We start from the raw sequence: 26,544 nt of genomic DNA, 5'->3' as shown, positions 1-26,544 counted from the left end.
AACTAACCCCTGGCAAGGTTTCAATGATAAAATTGGCAGGCAATTCAGCAGAGTTGCTAACCTGTTGTGCTTTTCCAGCACGACTCTAATCTAGACTCTGATCTCCAGCATCTGCAGTCCTCACTTTTACCTAACAGGGTAAAGGAGCCTTGCTCCAATTTTATAGTGAATTGTTGAGGTTACTGCTACACTGTTTGATAGTTGGTTTCCCTACCTAAGGAGGGACATACTTTCTCTTGAGGAGTGTAGCAAAGGCTCAGAGGATTTTTTCCTTGGGCCAGGTCAGAGGGTAGGGTGGAGCAGATAGGTGGGAAGGAAGATTGACAGGTAGGACAGGTCATGGGGACGGTGCTGAGCTAGGAGGTTGGAACTTGGGTAAGGCGGTGGGAGGGGAAATGAGGAAACTGGGTGAAGTCCACATTGATGCCCTGGGGTTGAAGCGTTCCGAGGTGGAAGATAAGGCGTTCTTTCTCCGGGCGTCAGGTGGTGAGGGAGTAGTGGTGGAGGAGACCCAGGACCTGTATGTCCTTCGCAGAGTGAGAGGGGGAGTTGAAATGTTCAGCCACGGGGCGGTGGGGTTAATTGGTGTGAGTGTCCTGGAGATGTTCCCTAAAGCGCTCTGTGAGAAGGCATCCCAATGTAAAGGAGACTGCATCGGGAGCAACGGATACAACAAATGACATTGGTGGATGTGCAGGTGAAACTTTGATGGATGTGGAAGGCTCCTTTGGGGGTCGATATTTCTACCACCTCCAAACAGACACCACCACCAGGGATATATTTCCCTCTGCACCCCTTTCCACAAAGGCTCCCTCTGTGACTACCTAGTCAGGTCCACGCCCCCCCCCCCCCCCCCCCCCCAACAACCCTCCCCTCCTGGCACCTTCCCCTGTCATCGCTAGAATTGCCAAACCTGCGGCACACCACTCCCCACCTCTTCCTCTGCTACATTGATGACTGCGTCGGCGACACCTCGTGCTCCCGCGAGGAGATTGAGCAGTTCAGCAACTTCACCAACACATTCCACTCCGACCTGTAACTATGGAAGATGGACTGTTCTATGTAGCCAACAAAGAGGCAGGCATTGCTGGGGCCTATGCAGACGCCCATGGCTACCCCTTTTGTCTGGAGGAAGTGGGAGGATTCGATGGAGAAATTGTTAAGTGTGACGATCAGTTCAGCCAAACGAATGAGTCTGTCAGTTACCCTTCTACCTTAATCCCTTTTGATCAAAAGTTAACAAAGCATTTGCCTTCCTTAGTGCTTGCTGCACCTGCATGCCAAATTGTGACTGATTTTAGTGATGGATGAGGAAAAGATAACATAAAAGATTAAAAAGTCAAGCACTTGGAAAGCATTGACAGGATTGAACAGAGTCAGCATGGATTTATGAAGGAGGAGGATAGAGAGTGGTGCGCCTGCGCAATTCTCTCCCACAGAAAGCAATTGAGGCCAAATCATGAATGTTTTCAAAAGGAGTTAGATATAGTTCTTCTGTCTGAAGTGATCAAAGGGGATGGGGTGAAAGCGGGAACAGGGTGCTGGTTGTATAATCAGCCGTGATCATATTAAACGGTAATGCTGGCTCAAAGGGCTGAATGGCCTACTCCTTTTCCTAATTTCTATGTTTCTATATACAAGAACAAATGCAAATATTCTAGTCTATTACCATTCAAACAACTCTTTCATTTTCCTGATCAAAATGGATAATTTCATATTTTATCATAATGTATTCTATCTGCCAATTTCTCAATCTCTCGTTTAACTTCCATCCCCAGCTGTGATCTCCAATCCGAAGAGATTCTTGACAAGTCAACTAGTTCCTATCCCAGCTGCATCCCTGTCATGAATCTTTTTAATCAACCTATTCAGGATTATTATGATTTCCCTCTGAAATAGATGGGATTGTGATCAACTTGCCTTTGGCAGTTGATTTTGGTCTCAGACTCTCAAACACAACCCATGTCCCTCTAACTTATATGCACACACCTATCATCATGCAGGAGAAAGTGAGGACTGCAGATGCTGGAGACTATAGAAATTTAGCTCCCATGTACCACACAGAGCTTCCACATCTAACATCATACCAACATATGATTTCCACTTGCAGAAGATGCTGTCAGGCCACTAAGCACTGAGATCTGCACAGGACCAAGAAAAATTATCACGAACACAACCCCATATCCTACATCCAAGCAACACAAGCAACTGGGGCACCAGAAACAAACCGTGACCATAGAAGAGATGTCCCTTGCTTCCACACTTGAAAACAGCTGGATATTCCAGAGGCTGAGTCCCATCACTAGCATAAAGAAAGCACAAGGGAGAATATAAACTCATAAACCCACATATAAACTCATAATTAGTTACAAAGTGCAGAATTGATGTTTGAGTTCAGCCAATTTTAAGCTTTGTTAAGAAAATCCTTTACATTTTGTTGTTTATTGTGGGTTGTGTTTCTAGCTAACCTAACGTGTGTTCTCAGTCGTAGCCTAGTAGTTAGTGCTATCTTGGTAAATATCATAGCTAAAAGATATATCCCTGGCTAATGATAATGATCAGTGATGAACCCTGACAATCTAAAATGACAACAAAATGTCCAATTCTGTCATGGAACAGGAAAATGAGTTCCTGTTCACAAATGTAAAAGATAAGAACATTTTCTTTATATGTCACCGAAGAATGTCGATAAGTAAATTCAAGAATAGTTTTCCCTTAAACAGCATGCTTTAGATAAACAAAGCTGACAAACTGAAGGCAGTTTTGAAAGCTCAACAGTAAGTTCTTCTCTAAGCCTTCAGCAAAATATAAGGCCTGTCTGATGGGTCATTTCACATTTGCCATCTTCTAGCCAAAGTCAAGAAGTAATTCACAAAGCAACCAGAAGAAGCAATGACTGTGGCCAATGACTTTAAGAATAAAGAAGAACGAATAATAGCAATCCAGAGAATATCACTTGGTGCTTCCACAGAAGCAAGACTAGATTACTTACAGTGTGGAAACAGGCCCTTCGGCACAACAGGTCCACACCGACCCTCCGAAGAGCAACCCACCCAGACCCATTCCCCTACATTTACCCCTTCACCTAACACTACTGGCAATTTAGGCTGGCCAATTCACCTAACCTGCACATTTTTGGACTGTGGGAGGAAACCGGAGCACCCGAAGGAAACCCACGCAGACACGGGGAGAATGTGCAAACTCCACACAGACAGTTGCCTGAGGCGGGAATTGAACCTGGGTCTCTGGCACTGTCAGGCAGCAGTGCTAACCACTGTGGAAGATGAGTGGAAACTTTGTCAGAATTCGTCTTTCATAAACTACAGCAGAACCTGAAGGATTGTGAATGTTTCTCACTGCAGTTTGATGAATCTATCAACGTAACCAGCCCAGGTGACTGTTTTCTGCACATGGTTTTTAAAGACATAAAAACTGAAAAGGATCTTCTCAACCCATTGCCCCTTAAAGAGAAAACAAAAGGGTAAGAATATCGACAACAAATTCAAATTGTACATGTTTCAGAGAAACATTTCAATCAAGAAACAATGACAACTGACGGTGCACCAGCCATTCTAACTGTGGGTTTTGTTGCATTTTGCACATATGATCCTGATTTCCCCTCTTTTGTCACTTAACACAGTGTAATCCAAGAGCAAGACTGACAAGTGAAGTGTTGAACTTTTCTCATGCAATGTAGGTTTTCGTTAAGATTGTATTCTCAATTCGAGCAAAATGTCCTTCAGCACTTCTTACTCAAGGTATTCAATGCTGCCTAAGGTGAAGTAATCCTCCATGCTGATGTGAGGTGGTTACGTTAAGAAAAGAACTTGTAAAGAGCTTAGATTTTTTGCATGAAATTATCACTTTTCTTAATTCAAGGAATGAGATGTCAGAAAATGCATGGTTGCTCAGGTTTGGGTTCCTTACGGACATATCAAATCTCAACAAACTGAACTGTGAACTGCAGGGAAAGGACAGAGATGTAGCTCATAAGATCAAGGCTGTGAACGCATTCAAACTGAAACTGGGTCTGTGGTCCTCCCATTTAAAAAATAAAATACTGCAATGCTTCCTGTATCTGGAGAAAATATATTTTAAAAACTTAAAGACAAAGAAAAGAGATTCTACCCAAAGAATGTCTGCTCATATCCCTGAGGAAGTGAGCAGAGGAATTCAATTGGCGATTTTAGGAAATAGATGTGTTGGGACAAATAGTCATATTGTCACAAATAAATTGGCAGGTTGGCTATCAAATTCCATCAGATGTTTGATTTGCACAGCAGAGGAGTAGACTATGGGGATAATTACTCCTCAAAATGATATTCAGTTTAAAATCAGACTGAGGGACAGTGAATTTTTTAGGGCCTTGTAAACAGAGGAAAATACCCATTCCTAACATTGTATCCTTTTAAACTGAAAACTTACTTTAACACTTCTTTTACTTTGGCTTTAACTTTACTTTTACTTTATTTGCAGAAGTGTGTAGAGTCAAAGATAATCAAGTCCAAGTATCACACCCACAAAGGATTGTATATGATTATCAGTCTCAAACAAACCACGTCCTCACTTCAGTCACAGGTGTCACACTGAAGCTGGATGAGTAGAGGACAAAACAAATAATTATTTATAGTTGCTTTTAGATTTATAAAGCATAAAAAAAGCTGTTTATTCTGGACTTTCTTAGGAGGTAGATTCTGGGTTGCAAAAAGCCGACTCATGCTTAAAAAGTTTGGAGACCACTGCTGTATAATATCTTTGCATCTGACTGGATGCTTATTTACCCTAATTTTGTATTGTCAGCAAACCTGGAGTTGTTATAGTTTAGATCAGAGTGGTGCTGGAAAAGCACAGCAGGTCAGGCAGCATCCGAGGAACAGGAAAATCGACACTTCAGGCAAAAGCCCTTCATCAGGAATAGAGGCAGGAAGCCTCCAGGGTGGAGAGATAAAAGGGGGCGGGGGTGCTGGGGAGAAGAGGTTAATGGGGGTGGGGAATGGAGGTGATAGGTCAGAGAGGAGGGTGGGGGAAGGTAGCAAAGACTATCAATGGGTGAATGGGGTGGGGATAGAGGTGATAGGTCAGGGGGAAGGCGAGAAGGGAGATTGGCAGGCAGGACAGGTCATGAAGACAGTGCTAAGCTGGAAGATTGGAACTGGGGTAAGGTGGGGGGAGGGCAAATGAGGAAACCGGAGAAGTCTACTTTGATGCCCTGGGGTTGAAGTGTTCCGAGGTGGAAGATGAGGCATTCCTCCTCTATTGTTATAGTCAATCCACCAATCAGAATCCTCAATAAAGCTTGCAAATAGGTCTGAGTACATATCCTTGCAGTACCCCACTAGTTAGAGCCTGTCAACTTTTTTGCTCTGTTTTCTGTCCATCTGTCAGACCTCAATTCATGCTAATATTGAATCATCCAAATCCCTGAGTTCTAGTTCTAGTTTTATAACCTCTTATGAATGAGCTGAAAAATGTGTTGTTGGAAAAGCACAGCAGGTCAGGCAGCATCCAAGGAGCAGGAGAATCGACGTTTCGGACATAAGCCCTTCTTCAGGAGGGTGGGGGAAGGTAACAAAGAGTACAATGGGTGAATGGGGGTGGGGATGGAGGTGATAGGTCAGAGGGGAGGGTGGGAAGGTAGATTGGCAGGTTGGACAGGTCATGAGGACAGTGCTGAGCTGGAAGATTGGAACTGGGGTAAGGTTGGGGGGGGGGGGGGGGGGGGGGGGGGCGGGGGGGAAGGAGGATGAAGAGGAGGGCATATGCCCGAAACATCAATTCTCCTGCTTCTTGGATGCTGCCTGACCTGCTGTGCCTTTCCAGCAACACATTTTTCAGCTCTGATCTCCAGCATCTGCAGTCCTCACTTTCTCCTAACCTCTTATGAATGCCTTTTGAAGATTCAAATATACAGCATTTACTAATTCCCCATCCATTCTGGAGGTACACCTCAAGTACCCTTAACACATTTGTCAACTCAGATTTCCCAGCCATATTTCCATGTTGATTTAGTTTACCATATGATTTTTGTTTTTTAAGTAGTCTGTTTCCATTACCCCACAAATTGATTCCTACTACTGATGTTACTATATGTTTTTCTTATCACTGATGTTAGGTTTAATGGTTTATAATTACCCCTTTTACTCTCTCCCATCTGTCTTAAATAGTGATGTTATGCTTGCTACTTGCCAATTTTTGGGAACTATCCTTGAATTTAAGGAATGTTGGAAGATCAAAACCAGTGTATCCACTAACTCTGCAACGATAACTTTTACAATCCTAGAATGCAGATTGTCAGGTCCAGGGGATTTGTGGCCCCTTATTATTCATTTCTCCAGTACAGTTTCTTTATTTCTACTGAATAATTTAAGTTTCTCGCTCTTGCTAGAATCTTGGTTCCCCATTACTTTTTAAATGATTTTTGTGTCTTTGAATGTAAAAGCATACACAAAGAGCAGAATCTTCCCAGCCACTATATGAATTTGGAATTGACGAGAAATTTGGGAAAATCACACGAGATCAGCAGTAAGTAGACGATCAATGTCCAGAGCAAAAGGTTCCATTTTCTTATGTTGAACAGTGAGACAAGATCCTCACTAGTGAACAGCAAGAGGCCTATTTGCATGCATTAGCATGTGGTAACGTCTCATTATTAGTTCATTGCATTTCATTTGTATGCAGTTTCCCATTCTCCCAGCTGTCACATTAGAAACTAGATGGCAACAATTCCCGATGGGAAACTCTGAGCAGTTACCTGACAATTCCAGCTCACTGCTCATTCCTTTGCCCTGCACCTTGGACAGCAGTTGCTAACAGTTTAGGGCATGCCTCCTGGTCAGTGACAGCATCCTCTCCATGTCCATCAACAGACAAATACCAGTTTCTCTGCATCCTCCTGACACAGCTCTGATTCACTTACAAAACAGTTCTGCACTTTTGAGTGCACTGACACCTTTCTTTATAAATACTACTGCCAGGACATCTTTCACACAGGGACATGCACCCAGCTCATAAATTACACTAGGTTGCATCTTAGGGTTCCTCACTTGATCTCTTAACACTTCAATGATCACATCATCACTGCCTCACTTCTTTGCAGTTTCCCCTCAGCCAGAGCTTAAAACCTCACATTACCTTACTTTTTAGTGTAGACACAAAACCAGGTGGCTTGTAATGGCTGCTAGCAGGTGTCAAAAAAAGGGGTGGACATGTTGCTACATGACACCAGGCTATGTCAGTCTCCTACCTGTACCATGTGCCAGCAGTGTACGCAACAAAGACACTACATATGCACCAACCAATGGGCCATGCATCAATGTCTAAAGGCAGTGGTCAAGTCAAGGGAGACACCCTTCAGTCAGGGGGTCCTAGAACAGTGAGTCAAGGGCAAAATCCAATATCAGACCATCCTCCACAGACAGTTGGATGCTTGGGGTGGCCAGGTTCAGGATGTCCATGTCACTACAATTGAGGGAGTCGGCCATGGTCAGTTCTGCACGTTAAGTGAAAGCAGTCCTGGAAGTCACAGTGCCTGCTGTACAGAGAGCAGTCAGGGGTCCAGTCAGTCATTGGTCAGTGCAGTCCTTCCAATCTGGACAGGGAAATGCGCCACAGTCAGTACTAGGGTTTAGTTCAATGAAAGACAAGTGTGGTTCTAAAGGGAGCACAGCAGTAACAGGGAAGTCGGAAGGATCAATGTGTGGATCAGATCCAGCATACTGGAATGTAGAGGCAGCAATAATTGTGAAGGAGAGAAACTCAACATATAAGTGAGGACGGAATAGTTCATTGGGAGGACATGAGCTACTATGGATGCAGAGGCATCAACAGTCACAATCACCCTGAATTAATGGGGGGAGCACTGCAACATTATAGTTGGCATGACTATGCTGAAGGAGTAGGGCTCAGGGATAACATTGAGAGAAGAAGTCATAATTCAAGTGGCACGTGAGAACATTTGGGTGTCCAGTACTGATGGACTTGACCAGGAGTACCAAGAAAAAGGAACATAGAAGTTTGTGGGGTGTCCGTTGATTACCAGACTGTGCCAAGGGCAGCCTGCACTGCCCTCTATATTCATGTGGCTTGTATGTGCTCACTGAAAGTGGAAAATCACAGACCATGACAAGTGGCAGAGTGAGAGAAAGCTAGGACTGCAGCTGCTGGAGAGTCAGAATCAAAACATGTGGCACTGGAAAAGCACAGCAGGTCAGGCAGCAACTAAGGAGCAGGAGAGCCAATGTTTCAGGCAGAGTCACTGTTTTCCACAGAGGAGCAGAAAAAACAAGGGGATGTGATGGACTGTGAAAAGCTGGGAGAGTGGGAGGAGGAGTCTTCCAAGGGGGAGGGGGAGGATATTGAGGAGGAGGAAGAATATTACCTTTTGCACAATAGAGCACTGCAGAAATAGGAATTACAAGCCAGACACACAGTTCCAGGGGCTAAATGCAGTGCTCACTTATTGATTGTAGATTTCTTGGTGCTCAAAAGACCAGCCTTCCCTTACCATTTCCAGAGGCAAATGCCACTTCTGTTTTTTTTTAATGATGCTGAATAAAAGAGAATATTTTGAACCATTTGAAAACTTGCAGTCCCACACAGGACAATGAGAATATGTTGGGATTCAAAGGGATCAGGGAAAGCACAGCACTCCCCTAGACAGGGTTATATGATTAAATTAGGTTAGATTACTTACAGTGTTGAAACAGGCCCTTCGGCCCAGCAAGTCCACACCGACCGGCCAAAGCGCAACCCACCAATACCCCTACCCCTACATTTACCCCTTACCTAACACTACGGGCAATTTAGCATGGCTAATTCACCTGACCTGCACATCTTTGGACTGTGGGAGGAAAGACAATAACCTGTTCAGATCTGTTCTTTAATAGAAATAGATTTGTGCACATGCACTTGTATTTACAATGAAGTGTCAACTGTGCCACCTAATTGCTCTGCGCAGTGTTTGTTTGTGGTGCCCTCCCATATGTGCACACTGAAGGGCATTGGCTGACAGTGTTTAACTGGGTGCACAACTGGCCTTTAAAGATAGTGTTGTTGCTAAGGTGCCCCCAAGGTCCCAGCAGTGGTATGTATTTCTGCCTGTGACAGGTGAGAGGTCACAATGAATGGGATGCCATCAGGGCACAATGCACAGGCACTGAGGAAGTTTAGGAAGATGGTTTGTGAAATTTTGCTCGGACACATGAAGACCAACCCACCATGAAAATTGCCAAAATTGACTCTCAACTGATTTCTAGTTAACTTCAGCTCAAATACTTTTTAACACCATCGCCATTCCCATATTCTTCACTACAAATTCACTGGTCCCTACCTCTGATAGGTTTATATTTACATTCACTTGAAGGTGAATGACCTAAGTAATGAGGACTGACATGAAATGAAACACAGCTTGGTTCTCTATGTTGGCATGTTGCTCCTCAGTTCCCGAGGAAAGAATGATTTTGCAATTACTTTATAAACATTCAATGAGAGCACTCTTTTTATGTAAGAACTTGCTATTTTCTCAGATTTCAAACTACCATAAAATTTTATACAACTTTGTCCCCACAATTTCTTCAAAAGTAATAATTATCAAAACTCCCAAAAAGTGTCTAAGTCACTAAAAGTACACCATGATCTGCAAACAGGCCAACTGTGCATTTCTATTTTCTCCTAGCTTCATACCTGCTTGAGGATCTCTTGCTTGGATTTGTTCAGGTCTTCGTATTTGTCCTTCCACTGACATATATCTGCTTCCAGTTTTTCAATCTGCCTTTCAAGTGTGGCTTTGTCCCTGTGTGAAAAATACAGTACATACCAGTATGTTGAAAATGATCTATAGTTTACAACAATTTGAAAAGAAATGTTTAAAAATATTTTTTCAATGCACTGATGAAGTTGTCAAAAAGACCCTATGCCATGAGCATTTATAGTGGTTCAGAAACCCTGGGCCCATGTGAAACTGGAAAGGAGATGGGAGGCTTTGAAATTTAGGTGAATTGTCAATAGCTTCCTGCCTCTACCCAAGTCAGTTCAGACAGTTAGGGCCATGGGATGTCCTGCCCCAGCTCCAATTGAGATGCTTTAGTTATTAATTAATGATGTCTTATTCCTGCCTGGAATGCAATTTTCTCAGCCGAACTGACTGGTATACCTGTACATATCATTTGAATAGCTGGTCCTGGACGTGGGGCAGTGCCCCTTGGAGCTCACATCTCTTGCAGTTTTGTTCATTCTTCCAGATTTGAAACGTTAGGTGAAATGAGAAGAAATCAGAAATAATCTAAATCAAAGGAGCATTTTTGAGCTGAGCTGGGGAGGCTACAGTGTAATCTTGCAAATCTTGGATGTAGACATTGCACACCAGCCAGGCAATTAATCAAAGATGCAATTGCCAGAAATATTGAGAGGCAAACAAGATCAGCATGGGTCACCACAGGATAATACACAAAGAGGCCCTGAGCATTCAGAAATTAAATGGAATTGAAATAATGATTTTGCACTTGTATCGCAGTCTAACCATCCTTTCAAAAGCAACAGTAATGGCCTGCCCTGCTGAACGCTGCACTGAGAGGTTCATATTGACCTGATGACATTTCTAAAGCAAACTAATTGGTAGAAGTCATGCATGAATTGTCTTTCTGACATACTGTCCAACTGTGGAAAGATCAAGGTGCCCTAACTTGACAATAGATGCAGTGGCCCAAGACAATCAAAGTTAGGTGACTATCTGGATGTGTCTCCTGAAGGCAAATGAAATCAGCCAGGACCAAAAATGCTTTCTGCCAGTGTGACCTTTAAGGATAGAGCTATGATTGATTGCCAACAGCCCTGGCTTTCTCGTCCCTCTTGGGCTCATTAGAGAAGTTTAGTGTTGCCTATTTTATCAGTTTCCTAATATGATCTTCTCTCAATTTCTACAAAGTAACTACACTAGCGTATACAGATTTCAAAGTATTTCTCAGAAAATATTTGTAACTGCCTTCCACCTTCCTGCCATTTGTGTATGAAATCAGAAATATTCAGAATGTACAGCACAGCATAGAGATTACAGGTTGTCAAGGTTCAATGTAAAATTTGACAAGTCTGCAGACTTTGACAAATAATTAATGAACACCAGTTCTTGCTGTCACTATTCAAACAATGAACATCAATTATTAAGGTCATCTCTGTAAGTCACATTAGAATATAGTCTTTTTTTAGGAATCATTCAAAAATAATAAATAAATGATCATTTTGAAACTAACAACTGAAGCCTGTTTCATTCTTTAAGAGGTTTGATAACCACTCTTAAATTCTTGGATTGACACTCAGCAGCATTTTAGCAATGAAGTTTGTGAAATAGGAAAGTAATAATTTTAATGCCAATATGTACAGTATCATCAATAGCTTATTGCCCTAGCTGTGAAAGTGACATGGATAACTCTTAAAAAAGAAGTTAAACAGCACTTTGATCAAAAACAGTTGAATGTTTTCAGGATATGTATAAGTAGATGTGATTAAATATCCTTTGCTAGGTTCATGGAAGAAAATGACTCTTGGATTCATAAGCACCATCTGTACTTCAGCATGCTTCTCTGCCATATTGGCTCCACTAACTTAAGTTTGACCACAAGAGAGTTGGAAATCTGCTCTGTGTTCAGCTATGGTGCTTTGAATTATTTCAGCTGCTTCCTCACCAAGTTTCTTCAGCATCATGAGCATTCGAGATCATAAAGTTTCCTACAGTACTAGAAAAATATATTTGATCATGAGTGCTGCTTGCTCCTTCTGTGACCTGCTAGCTATTGCTCACTGAACAGTACCTAGCCTCTTGAAATTTGTCTCAGATAGTTTTACCCATCGCCAATGCACTTTCAATAAATTAATTCTGCCTCAGGGTTAACAAGAAATGTTTGAAAAACCTGTGCCCTTTTTATGTGAGCATCATTATCAAAATCTGATCAGATTTGATTAACAATTGAAAGGGCAAAGGCTGAAACATTTGCAGCCACTTTCAGCATGAAATGCCAAATGAATGATTCAATTCTCCCAAGGACCCTGGCATCACAGATGCCAGACTTCAGCCAACTTTATTCACGCTGTATAATATCAAATAAAGGGATAAAGACACTGAATTCTGCAAAGGTTATAGGCCCCAACAGTATCCCAGTTGTACTAGAAAATTTGTGCTCCAGAAACGGCTATGCCTTCATTTAAGCTGTTCCATTTCAGTAAAACTCAGGCATCCGCTGCGCAATATGGCAAAGCACCTAGATATGTCCTGTCCACACAAAAAACAGGACAAATCTTATCTGCTGAATTATCATTCTCTGTTTCCATGAGGCTTGTTCCAGGAGCAGAGCTGGGTGGGGAGCCAGAACTGGGGGAAGGAGAGGCCTGGGGTGGTCAGTCGGCCAGGTGGATGGACGGACAAGCTTTGTTGTGGCATGTACTCAAATGAGTCCAGTGAAAAGTTTATAAGTAGCCACTTGCAGTTAGTTACAAAGGTACCTAAGTACAATTTTTAGTTACAGGATAGAGCAATGAAGAAAAAAACTTACATTACAGCTATACACAGTACAGCTATACACAATACAGCTATAGATCAAAAAAACAAGAAGCAAAGTCAAAAAGGCAAACACCACAGTCTGTCACCAAAGGTTCTCTGCAGCAGACCAGTGCAGGGGGCTTCCAAGTGGTCTGATCACTGGATACTGCCACACTCTGCACTGGTCCGCTAGTCACTGGTATCTCCATTCTGGCTGCTGGTGTTCCCACTCCAGGCTGCTGGTGTCCCTGTTCCATGCTGCTGGCATCTCCGCCGACCACCAGCCCCACTTTGGAGAATGGGGCCAGGCATCCAAGGCCAAGAGAAGGGAAGAGACAGGGAGGAAAAGAAGAAAGAAAAAGAAAAGGCGGAGCAGAAGAGCTCCAGCTGGACAGCTGACCACAAAAATTAGGAGAAAGTGAGGACTGCAGATGCTGGAGATCAGAGCTGAAAATGTGTTGCTGGAAAAGTGCAGCGGGTCAGGCAGCATCCAAGGAGCAGGATGCCTGGCCCTATTCTCCAAAGTGGGGTTGGTGGTCGGCGGAGATGCCAGCAGCATGGAGCATTCCTGAAGAAGGGCTCATGCCAGAAACATCGATTCTCCTGCTCCTTGGATGCTGCCTGACCTGCTGCGCTTTTCCAGCAACACATTTTCAGCACAAAAATTAGGGCCAATGTTTTATTCCTATAAGGATCCATGGTCAAAAATATGAATACAAGAGGTCTTTAGCAGCATTGCAAAACAATAACCAAACCTGTTGGAAAGTTGATGCTTAATAATTATAGTCCAGTTATGTGCACTGATCAACTAATCAAATTATACTAATCAATTAATCTAATATATTCTTAACTGTAAAGAGTGAAGCACACTGTTATAACGTGACTGCTCCTTTATTTGAAGTTGCATCTTTCCTGAACAAGTGAAGAATGCCACATGGCCCTTGGCCTGTATATAGGTACGCATGCACAGTTTAATTGCAGACTATTTCTGCAAAACCAGTTGAAATTGAACAGATGGAAATCTGGAATTATGATACTCCCTAGCAATTAACACTTATCATTTTATAATTGTTATCCAAGTCACAAAGGCCTGTTTTATAAGAAGACAGTGATGAGTTTTCAAGCCTTCAGTACTGTCGAAAATTAATTTTGTCTTTTAACCTGTACAAGAAGCTTTATTGCTATTTATATTACAATTACAAATTATACACTTATTGCTTTGGTTCTTTTTCTCAATATCACTCATAGAACAAGGACATGATTTTTAGGCCAGCACTTACTGCTTAACCCCAATTGATGGGGAGATAATGGTGAGCTGCTTTCTTGGACCATTGCAGTCCTTCGGATATAGGGACACTCACTATGCTATTAGGAAGGACCTTCCAGAATTTTGACCCAGCAACAGTGATGGAACAGAAATATAGTTTCAAGTGGGGACTGTCTATGAAGGAGATTTCCTTAATAATCAAGTTGTACTAAGTGTGGGCGGCACGGTGGCACAGTGGTTAGCACTGCTGCCTCACAGCACCAGAGACCCGGGTTCAATTCCCGCCTCAGGCGACTGACTGTGTGGAGTTTGCACGTTCTCCCCGTGTCTGTGTGGGTTTCCTCCGGATGCTCCGGTTTCCTCCCACAGTCCAAAGATGTGCAGGTTAGGTGAATTGGTCATGCTAAATTGCTCGTAGTGTTAGGTAAGGGGTAAATGTAGAGGCATGGGTGGGTTGCGCTTCAGCGGGTCGGTGTGGACTTGTTGGGCTGAAGGGCCTGTTTCCACACTGTAAGTAATCTAATCTAAATGGCTTAACCTTATTAGTATCTGTACATTTAAGAATTAAGTTTTTGTACCTATGTAGATTTTGCTCTTATTGAGTTGATACATGTTCATGAGCAAAGTATATTGCTGTATTCTGTAGGCATATCTTGCTACCTTAACATTAAACACTGGCTGTCTTCATGCATTTATTTTAGAAGCACTTTACATAGATTTTATTCATGAAGTAATTCTGTAATTTCTGTATTAGCTTTAAGATGGTGTGCTACACTGTTCTCCTGTGCTCTTTTAATTATCTTGTCCCAAGCACAATACTGAAGTCCACACCAGCAAGCAGAATAAAGCCAAAAGACACTGATAAGTACCTACCTTAATGAGACTTCGACACAACATCTAATAGTGATACCTCTACATCAATTAGACATTTAGGATAAAGAACACAGAGTTGATCACTGGGATATGACAAACACTGTCATTTCAAATAAGCAGATGTAAATGTAGTGTAAGTAATGTATCGGAAAGGATTAATATTCTGTACATTAGCATCACCCATTCTACTGATGTCACATAAAGTCTGCACATAAAGTCTATTTGCATGTTCGGAGGGAGCAAATGTGACCAAGACAGATAGATAGATGAGGCAGAGTGGTTGATGTTGTCTACATGGACTTTGGCAAAGCCTTCATCAAGGTTCTATATGGTAGACTGGTTAGTAAAATTAGGTCACATGGCATCCACGGAGAATGAGCCAATTGGATACAAAATTGACTTGACAGTAGAAGACAGAGGGTGGTGGTATAGGGTGTTTTTTCTATCTGGAGGCCTGTGACCCAACAGTGATCCACAGGGACCAAAGCTGGAACCATTGTTGTTTGGTATTTATATAAATGATTTGGATGATAATATAGAAAGTATGGTTAGAAAGTGACAGCAAAATTGGCGGTATAGTGGACAGTGACGGAGGTTAATGAAGACAAACTAGGACCTTGATCAATTGAGGGGCCAATGAGCCAAGGAGTGGCATAACAAGTTTAATTTAGATAAATTTGAGGTATTGCATTTTGGTAATACAAACCAGGGCAGGACTTACTCCGTTAATGATAGGGGCCTACGGAGTATTGTCAAACAAAGAGACCATAAGACATAGGAGTGGAAGTAAGGCCATTTGGCCCATCGAGTCCACTCCACCATTCAATCATGGCTGATGGGCATTTCAACTCCACTTACCAGCGTTCTCCCCATAGCCCTTAATTCCTCGAGACAACAAGAATCTATCAATCTCTGCCTTGAAGACATTTAACGTCCCGGCCTCCACTGCACTCCGTGGCAATGAATTCCACAGGCCCACCACCCTCTGGCAGAAGAAATGTCTCCGCATTTCTGTTCTGAATTGACCCCCTCTAATTCTAAGGCTGTGTCCACGGGTCCTAGTCTCCTCGCCTAATGGAAACAATTTCCTAGCGTCCACCCTTTCCAAGCCATGTATTATCTTGGACGTCTCTATTAAGTCTCCCCTTAATCTTCTAAACTCCAACGAATACAATCCCAGGATCCTCAGCCGTTCCTCGGGTGTTTTCAGGTATATAGTTCCTTGAAAGTGGCATCACAGGTAGACAGGGTGAAGGAGGTTGCATTTGGCACACTTGCCTTTATTGATCAGATCATGGAGTATAGGAGTTGGCACAACATGTTGTGGCTATACAGACGTTGGTGAGACTACTCTTGGAATATTGTGTATTATTCTGGTTGCCCTGCTATAGGAAGGGTACTATTTAATTGGAAAGTGTACAGAAAAGATTTACGAGGATGTTACCAAGACTGGAGGGTTTGAGTTATAAGAGAGGCTGTATAGGCTGGGACAGAGGCTAGGAATGTAGGAAGTTGAGAGGTTACCTCAGAGGTTTATAAAGTCATGATAAGCATGGATAAGGTGTATAGCAAAAGGTATTTTCTATAGGATAGCGGAATTCAAAATTAGAGGGCACAGTTTTAAGATGAGAGGGGAAACCTTTCACACAGAGGGTGGTGTATATATGGTACAAACTTTCAGAGGAAGTGGTAGATGCGAATAGTTACAAACACTTAAAAAAAACATTTGGACAGATACACAAATAGGAAAGGTTTAGAGAGATATGGGCCAAGGGCAGACAAATGGCACTATTTCAGTTGGGAAACCTGGTCAGTATGGAGGAGTTGGACCAAGGGATCTGTGTCAGTGCTGCATGACCCTATGACTCTATGACTGTATCTATACCAGATCCCTAAGATCCTAGTGATATGGTTGACCAAAATTATAGTTGTAATAGTAGCTATCAAACATTATTGTCTAAGAACAATGCCTCTTCTGTCAATACTATGTAGAAGCATATTCAATGATTAGTGGTAGAGGATAAGGCCAGGACAAAGCAAAGACAAAGGTGAATTGGTGGCACTTAGCTACATCATACAACCCTTACCGAGAACCACAAATCAATAGAAACAGCAAGTACCACAATGTACCAGAAGTGGTCATCTGGGAAAATAGCATATAAACTATCTGCAGGTACCCATTATTTTAATACAAAGCCATAACATTTAATGAAATAATACAAAAGGGATATAATGAGTGATAACATCCCACAGGTAACTGACATGGAGAATACGTCAAGAAGTTAACAGGAAATGATATCTGCAGATAACCATGGTATTTAAGAAAACAAGTCGAGACTGATCATGCACCACTCAAGCTGGGCTACAATCTCAGAAAGGATTAATAAGCACCAGCTTTCCATAGTCAACTGAAAGATAGTTCAACAGTCATACTGGACTTGAAATGTTAACTCTCTTTCATTCCTCATGGATGGTGCCAGACCTGCTGAGATCCTCCACCACTTTCTGTTATTATTTCAAATTTCCAGGACCTGGAGTCTTTTGCTTTTAGAAATAAACAATTAAACGTCAATATGATCATGGACTGTAGCTTCTGGAGGTATGAAATTACATTATTTTTGATATTATCTTGCAAGAAGTGATACTTAAGCTGTTACCATGTCATTTTAAAATATGTCTGTCAACAGAGGAACTGTGGTACCTCTTTCAGGGCTGAGCAAGCACTGCAGTGCTTAATGGTCTCAGAAGAATCACACTCATGCTTGACTCACTGAAAGTTTACTGATATTTTCACAGCTGCACGATTCGAAATGTACAGTTAATCTGCAGCGCACTGGTTTACAGAGACAAGTAAATGCTTCAGAATAATTATAAAACGTCGAGATTTAAATGATGCAACACGCCATTATAATGGACAGCTAGTCACTTGTAAACCCCCAAAAATCAGCATGGGGCCCAAACTCATTCCCTGATGTCAATTATTTCCAAATGCAAATTCTGGCCCATTTTCTTTGGATGTTTTTGCACCATTAACGAACAATCTTTCTACTGAAAATGACAAGCATCAATAATATCCCTGATTGGAAATGATATGGTTGACTGCATTTATGCTTTGCTCATATAATTTCCAAAAATCATGAACCTAAAATCATGAATGCACATTCTGTGACTTTCCATTCATTATACAGTTTGAGATTTGAACCCTTTAAGAATGGAGTACCGAATTCACCGTAATCCACAAAATTATATCAATATTTTGTGGTCTGCAAATGACCATCCTAATGATGTTTGATTAAACTGTCTTGTTTAGTCCATGGTCTTTTTCCACAGCGATCCATCTCACATATGGGCTCAATAACATTCATGCATGTCTCAGCACAGAGAATGGGACATTTATTCACTTTGCTTTCTTCCTTAACTCAAGCGCATTGGTGCCAATCTTAGCTTCAATTAACAAACTCAGCCAGTGCTGGGATTGGATCATGAGCCTTTTTTCTGTCCTTCTATTTAGTGTTCCATGACTGCAAGCTGTTTATAAGGCCCTACCTGTGCTGTCAATATGCCACCAGGAGGTAATCCAGGGCAATTAAGGGTGATATTTCCCTGTTGATTTGCTCTCTTTACTTGCAGTGGGGGAAACTGCAAAACATTTGGCACCATGCCTAAAGAAACAGTAGAAATCAGAAAACTGTTTTGCATGATTGAGAAGCAGCCTACTTCTATCCGGTAAGGAGCAGCACACGATTATGCTTGGCTTAATAATGTAGTTGAAATCCAGGATTAATCATAGTCAATGTTCATTCTAAAATGTTAATCTGAAGTAATACGAATATGGCAATCAACAAACTAATCCTTTGACAGAAATACTTACTCCATATTTTCTATATTGGAAGCAAAATACTTTTGATATCCTTCACTTATCACTAAAGTGGCATTGAAAAAAGAAATGCCTTTTTACTCAGCAGGAAACATAAGGCAATGGCCACATGTTTCAGCTCTGTGAACTTTGACCCTTACAGGAAGTGTGCTGTAAGACTGCGCTGTTTACTTTAATACAGCAAAATTACTATTCATGATGACAACTACTTCAAGTGATGAAATATTATGATAGTCATTAATCTCTTTCACTGAACTCAGTTCTAATTTAAATTCTAGAATAAGCGCTTTCCAATTCCTAACATTACTGAAGATGAATGCTTACAGGACACCAAATGGCATCAATGGTGATACTACTGAACAGTCAAATTAATGTCATTTGAGAAAAACTTAGTGACATTATATATGATCATTTCTTTGAATAAAAGCCAAAATCAATTCCAGAAAGTAAAATAATCTGGATACTAGAAATCTCAAATTAAAAATTAAAAGCTGGAATGACACTAAAGTGAAATAACTCTACAAAGGCCAGTATCCCATCAGCATGTCACCCTTTATTTATACATGGAGAGCCCTAAACACTGATCCAGCTTCATCTCAGAGTGAACAGAATCTCTGACACTCCTATTTATACCTGTCAGCCAAGGTTCCCTACAGATCCAGATTAATAGCCACAATTAGGGATCACATATTGCATGAGGTCCACCCAGCTGACCTTATTACAGTCATTACATTCTGCCACCTCGAGTCCCAGGACACAGACCATTTCTTTTTTGTTGTGGTCTTCCTAGGGTGTTTTAGAACAGGATCAGGTCCCTTCAACTTTTTCTCTGACACGGGTAGCATTTAACAAACACACAGCAACTCGCCTCTTGTGCCCATAGTGTCTTGGAAGAAATTCACTCTCTTCTTCAGGTGGCAATGGCATTGAGGCAGCAACATCTGATGCATCCATCAAGTTTCAAAGATATCCTCATCACTTGACAGAGGTGAAGAACCACCAGGTTCTAGAACAATTGGAAAGGCAGTTGAGGAGCCGAGCACATTCTGCTCCTGCACATTTGTGAATTTGCAACTTTCATATGGTTCACAGGCTTGTTCAGGACCATCACACCTACCAGAAATTTATACGTCACTGGACCTGACCTCATGTCACCCATGCCTCTTACTTATGCTGGGCCATTCCTGTGGTTCCTACACCAAACTTCATTCCTGGAAGTAAATGGTCTCTCTAGCTTAGCACAGACTTGTGTTAGCCAGCACTGGTGTTCTTGATGCCATTTCATCCTTCCTGCCTAGCTTTGAGAAGATCAGATTTAACTTGATGTGGACTCTTCATGAACAATTCTTGCTGGAGCTATTCTTGTAGATGCATGAGGGATGGTCCTACAATCAAATAAGAACTGGGACAGTTTGGTATGTAGTGAACCCTGTAGACCATTTCTTTAAGCCTGCCTTCAAAGTTTCTGCTCTATCAGACTATTGGATGATGGATGGTATGGAGCTGTCTTTATATGTCAAATACTATTCAACTTCAGAAAATACTCAAATTCCATGCCAGTAAACATCTGTGACCAAAAATACTGGGAGACAATGTATTGCAAAGGATGCACACATTCTTTCTATCATCATCCCTGTGCTTGACGAATGAACTCTATGCACGTACAGACATTTAGAGTGGACATCCTCAATGATTAAGAACATTAAACCCAGAAGAGGGCTGGCCTAGTCAACGTCTAACCAAGTCTAGTGCTTACCCGGCCATTCCCAAGAGTATGGGCAAGCTGCTGGTGGTAATTTTTGTCCTTGCTGGCACAACAGACACTGACCCACCAATGCAGCTATGTCAGCATACAATCTTGGCCACCAGATACAACTTATCACCAATATCTTCATTTTGAAAACCTCGATGACCCTGGTGGGGATATTCACTCCCAATCTCTGCTCAGGATATTCACTTTTGCTCTCCATTATAATATGCCATCTTCTAATGTGATATGGTCTCTCTAAGTGCAAAAGGTTTCAATTCTGGTTGTGATGGCTCATTGGTTTCCCCTATCACCACCAGTTGATTCAGCTTTGCCAGTACTGAATCTTGCAGTCCAAAGTCTGTTATTGTCAGCTATGTGACAAGGCTGCTCATTCGGGCAAGGTTATGTTGTCCTTGATTTTTTTCAGAGAGGTTATAAATGGCCCAAACTCCGAAAAGTCTGAGAGTTTGGATAGAGGGCCCATTTGTTTACAGCTAACAGATACTCTCTCTGACAGAAGGCTTTCAAATTTAAAAAACAAACTTGCATAATGAAAGGGGAATGGCCACTTTAGCAGCTCTGCTAGTTCACTAGCAGGCTGGGTTCTCTCTTCTCTCTAACTTCAAACCTGTAAGCCTTTGTTTCATTTTTATCTTTTGTGTCAAGAGGTATTTATTGGGGTGCTGCAAGTATTTTGGAACAGTATCATCAAATTGGGATAGCCTGTCGTGTTCAGATAGGATAAGTTGTTTCAGTATTCTGTTTTCTGTTCTTTGTGTTTCATTCAGTAATCTTACAAATAAATGCTGTTTTGTTTATGACTAAGTAGTCTACCCAACTAATTCTCTCCTGGAATATCCACTGTATATTTGCTTAAATCAAATGGCAAAGTTAGGTCCAGGCTACATTCTTGATGTGTTTTGAGGGGTCTGGCATGGTCCATAACAGCAGTGACTGTAATTGTGTCCAGAAAATTGAAGATCCCTGCTGACTCTTTTCATGAGGATACCACTGGTGATGGATCTGCCAGCAGGAGGCAACTCAATGCATCCACATTTGCTAATTGGCCTCCTGGATGGTATTCCAACTTGAAATTATACACATGTAGTTTTAAAGCTCACCTCTGAATTCAGCCCAAAGCTATGAACGGCACTACATTTTCCTCTGTAAGTAGGCCTGAGAAGAGGTTTATGGTCCATTATTACTACAAAGTTACACCTGTAAAAGGTATTAATGGAAATTCCTGACTCCAAATATGACCACTAAATCTTCCTTCTCTATCTGAGTGTATTTACACTCTGCATTAGCCAAAGTCCAAAGTCCTGGATGCACAGACTATCGGGCGTTCCTCTCTATTGGACTGTCTATGAGCTAAATATCACCCCGATACCAAACAGCGAGGCATTACATGTTGATACCAGATCTCATTTAGGATCAATGTGTTAACACCTTTACAGAAACATTGTTGTTTCTTCACTTCCCTCAACGCTATGGATTGGCTACATGACCATTTCCAAGGCTGACCATTTTTTAAGAGTTGATGCAGAGATGCCAGGATGAAAGCCAGGTTATGTATGAACAGCCCAGGGAAAGACCTAAGCTCTGGTACAAATATGGGAGTCAGGGCACCTTTGATCGCCCTTACTTTATATTCCAATGGGTATAATCTCGTCTTGTCAACTCTGTAGCCCAAATAGATGACTCAGGGTGCGTTGAAGCACATTTCTCCTTGCTCCAGTCTGGCAGAAACTTCTAAGGACTATGTCCAGGCTCTGTAAGTGCTCCTTATTGGTCTTCCCTGTTATTAGCATGTCATCTAGATAAATGGTGACCTGAGGTAGACCTTGTAAAATGTTCTCCAGTGTCCACTGAAACATTAGACAGGCTGATGATTCCCCAATTAGCTGGCTCATATATTGATAAAAACCCTTGCTGTATACCTCTGGAAATCCTTATCTAACCACAACTGCAAGTACACATGGCTCATTTCCAGATTCATGATGGGCAGCCCTGCTAGCTTTGCATATAAATCCTTTATGTGAGGGATTAGGTATTTATCCAGCTGCAAAAATGATTTACCATCTGCTTAAAATCCCTACAAAGGTGAACTGACCCGTCCAGCCTCACAAATCGGTTTGACCAGTGCTGCCCATTATGCAACTGGACTGGTTTGATGATTTCTCCGCTTTCCAGCCTCCTGATTTCTGCCTCTGTTGTTACCTGTAAGGCAAATGGTAATGGGCAGACCTTGCAGAATCGTGGAATTGCTTCCTGGCCAACATGCAAGGTGATCTTGGCTCCCTAGACCTTCCTGAAAAATGTTTGGGCATTTCATTAGAACTTCATTCAGGTAGCCATTTTCTAACTGAAAAATGTTGAGCCAATCTATGTGAATCTTTTTCAACCCACGTTGCCCCATCAAGCTTGTACCTGAGCCTTTTACTACTATCAGTGATAATTGAACCAACTGCTTCTCGTAAGAGACCAAAACCAAAATTGTACCCTTAAACTGTGAAGGTTCCCCGGTGCAGGTTCTCAGTCTAGCCGAGGTCTTGGGTTGGAGTCCAAGTGAAGTTTGCTAAAGATTGCTTCTGCAATCACTGAAGCAGCTGCACCAGTATCGACCACTATTAGAACCATGTGACCATTTAACCAGGATATTATTTTGATTAGTTCTGATTTGAATGTTGCTAAGCAATTTAACTGTTCCAAACCAAATGTAGGTGGACTTTCCAGAGTGCAAATTTTCCTGGTTACCGTCCTAGGAGTTCTAATACATCATGTAGATCTGCTGGGACTCTTTTGCTGTCTCAAGTCCGCACAGCAAACTACCACGGTTTGCTGGCCCAGATGCTGAAGAAAATTTTAACGTTTGGCCGAGGCTTTGCTTCTTTTTGGGATTTTGCCGTGAGCAGACCTTCCTCCATTTAAGATATGCCCTGAGTGAGGCTATGCAATTGTCTTCACTCAAGTGGCAACCCACTCTTGTCATCACTGAAATAGCTCCTCAGTACTGGTGTCTGGACACTAAGTCACCCTTTATTTTCATGTGGAGATCCCTTGACATTGATCCAGTTTCTTAAGAGACAGTTTTCAGAGTGAATAGAACTCCTGACATTCCTATTCATTTTTTTCTTTATTTTTCTTTTTTATCCTTTTTTTTCTTTTTTTACCTTTTTTTTTCTATTACCCCCACACTACCGTTTCTTTTTTTCCCCGACATTCCTATTCATATCTGTCAATCAGGGCTCTCTGATTGGACCAGATTAACAGCCCATTCAGGAAGCTCGGATCCTATGAGATCCTCCTAGCTGACCTCATTACAATCACCTACACAAAGCATCTATGAAAAGAAAAGCAGAGTTACAGTTCAGTTCATTGAACTCTCATTTGTCAGAAGATGCAAAAACAAAAACAAAATTGATCTGAACCGAGGGGGCCAGTCACACCCTGGCTAATATCTCCTTCCCAGTGGCTGGGACTTCCCTGCAGTTCCCCGTCCAAATCACACACAAGTTTTTCAAAAACTTACCTTCTCTGGCAAAACAAAAATTAATAAATGTTTCCATGTACATAGTATTTCAAACATCACAGGATGCTTCAAAGTATTATGAAATAAACATTTCTCATGCAATAACATTTGCCCGAGGGCTCCAGATGCTTGATTGGACCAACATCACAGGATCTTTTCCAGAAACAGGATGGCTCAGCTGGGAAGCTTTTGTCTATTAGCAGGCTTCTCCCAAACTATTCCATCCAATATCCAGCACAGACATTGGAACCTGATACTCATAAACTCAATAAATAAGCAGTTTTTGCAAGACAAGTCACTACCAAGAAATGACATGTCCAAAAAATGCTCCAAATCCTTCCATTAAGTTCATAAAAACAAAATCAATGCAGGTACCAACAATCCTTTATGATGCCTTCACAGTTCTCTGAGAGATGGTTGGAAAGTATTCTCAGAATGCTGACTGTGTCTTGTAAACAGATTTTCATTCTCCTGTTGCTCAGAACACTGGTCCTTCTGTCAGATGCCTGGTCATCTTGACAGCTGAGTTCTGTGCACCCGTGTAGGCCTCAAGTTGTCAGACCGAATTCAGTGATGCACAATACCACTCAGGAATGAGGATAATCTGGAAATCTCTGAGGTCAACTCTAGTTAAGTGGTTACCAGTCGCCTCAAATATCACCCATCCTCCACTCAACAGGATGCAGCAACACACAGAGACATAACATGTATCAGCAGTAACTTAGACTTCCCCATCTACAAGTACCTTGTAGATTACTATCCGATCACACAGCTCTCAATACCCCATGTGACCACAAATTGAGAACCTGCAACTCCATAGTCAGAATGGAAGCAGAAGGAAAGCTTGGACAGAAAACACTCTCACAAATAAAATACTGACTCTGACCTCATATCTCAAGCTTCAGTCACCTCCGGAACATGTGGACAAGCCTCAGTAGAATACAGGCTGGAATTGGCTCTTGTGGTCACCTGATATACAGAGGCATCTTAAAACTTCATCTGGCTGCAAGTGTGGAAACCCTAACTGAACCATCTTGCAAATTTGAGTGTAACAACCTGAAATTACACATCTTTTCCAGTAGGGCATTGGACAGTGAGAAAACTTAACAGCAAACCATGTTGGCCACTTTGTGCTCCTCAAGCTATACAAAAAAAGAAAGAATGGTTTTCCAATATTTCCAATAAGGTTGGAAGCATTTCAGGATGACTTTTGAAGGATAAATGCAAAATATGACTGTGAAGGTATCTTTTTCAATTTGCCTGGGCCATACATATATTAGCCAGCCAATTATCTATCAATGCCAATTTCTAACTACTACATCATGAGCTTGTATTTTCCATAATAACCTTCTGGAAATCCAGTTACTGTAATGCATTGGTTCCCCATTATCTAAAACATCTGTTATCTCTTTAAATAACCCAAGTAGATTTGTCAAATATGGTTTCCTTTCACACAACCTGCGTGACTCTGCCTAATTACCTTTAACTAATCCAAGTGCCATGTTATAACTTATTTAATAATAGCTTCTAACCTTTTTCCCTATGATAAGATGTTAAGCCAACTGGCCTGTAAGTTACCTGCTTTCTGTCTTCTTCCCTTTTGAACATAGATTTTATTTTTAACATCTGTCAATCTAAAGAGACCATTCCTAAATCGAGGGAGTATTTTATTTAAATCTAAGACCAATGTAACAACTATTTCACTTGCCACGTCTTTAAGACCCCAGGAGGAAGTTCATCAAGACCTGGGCATTGGTCAGCCTGCAGCTCCAACAATTTATTCAGCACCATGTCTCTGGTGATTGTAATTTTCCTGCGTTTCTCCCTCCCTTCCACTGAAGAGCCCCTTCTGGGATGTTACTTGTATTTCCTATGGTGAAGACAGATTCAAATTACTTTCAATTCATCTGCTATTTCTCTATTTTCCATTATTAAATGTCTGGATTCACTTTCTATTTGACCAATGCTTATTTCTTAATCCTTGTTTTCTTTAGATGTGTAAAGAATCTCTAACAAGCCAAAGTCTGTTTCTATGCTATATATCTGTGTGACTCTATTACTCTGTTTTTATATTTCTGGATAACTTTTTCTCGGACTCAGAATTTTCCCTTTTTATTAATTTGTTGGTTATTCTTTGTTTTTCTTTTAACATGTTCTCTCCAATCTTCTGAACTGCCACTTGTCATTACACAACCAAGTGGGTGTTTTATCTTTTAGATTGAAAGTTTTTTTCAATATTTCTAGTTAATCACGGATGGTGGATCCATCCCTTGGAATTTTATTTACACATAATATATCAATTCTCTGCCTTCTGACATAGCACCTTAAATGCTTGTCATTGCATCTCTACTACCCTAACCTTTAAACTAATTTGCCAATTAACTTTAACTGGCTCTGCTTTCACGCTCTCATAATCACCCTTATTTACACTTATGAAATAGTCTTTGGATCTACCCCTCTCTCTTTCAAACTGAATTTACAAATGAATTTACAGGCTTGCTAGGAAGGAGTTCAAAAATGGACTGGAAAGCTAGGAGGAGGCATGAAAAAGGCTTGGCAGGAAGGATTTTACTCATACATGAGGAATAAGAGAATGATCAGGGAGAAGGTAAGGCCTATCAGGGATAGTGTAGGGAAACTGTGCATGGAGTCCGAGCGGATAGGGCAAGTTCTAAACGAGTGTTTTGCTTCAGTTTTCATTACGGAAAGGGACCTTGTT

The 26,544-nt window shown here is 41.5% G+C and overlaps 1 protein-coding gene across 7 annotated transcripts in view; it reads right to left on the bottom strand.

Moving 5' to 3' along the window:
* LOC132813916 (coiled-coil domain-containing protein 102A-like) overlaps window positions 1-26,544 on the bottom strand; it is a 615,752-nt gene that overhangs the window by 396,653 nt on the left and 192,555 nt on the right. For all 7 annotated transcript variants that reach the window (XM_060823318.1, XM_060823308.1, XM_060823316.1 and 4 more), the window contains one exon: window positions 9,682-9,790. In XM_060823318.1, the coding sequence (XP_060679301.1) occupies window positions 9,682-9,790 (109 nt within the window). The remainder of the gene's footprint in view (window positions 1-9,681; window positions 9,791-26,544) is intronic.

This window comes from Hemiscyllium ocellatum, chromosome 4 (genome assembly GCF_020745735.1).
Source record: "Hemiscyllium ocellatum isolate sHemOce1 chromosome 4, sHemOce1.pat.X.cur, whole genome shotgun sequence".
In the NCBI taxonomy this organism is placed as follows: Eukaryota; Metazoa; Chordata; class Chondrichthyes; order Orectolobiformes; family Hemiscylliidae; genus Hemiscyllium; species Hemiscyllium ocellatum.
The sequence above is the reverse complement of the archived record's forward strand: the minus strand, read 5'-3'. Positions and strand labels throughout refer to the sequence as shown.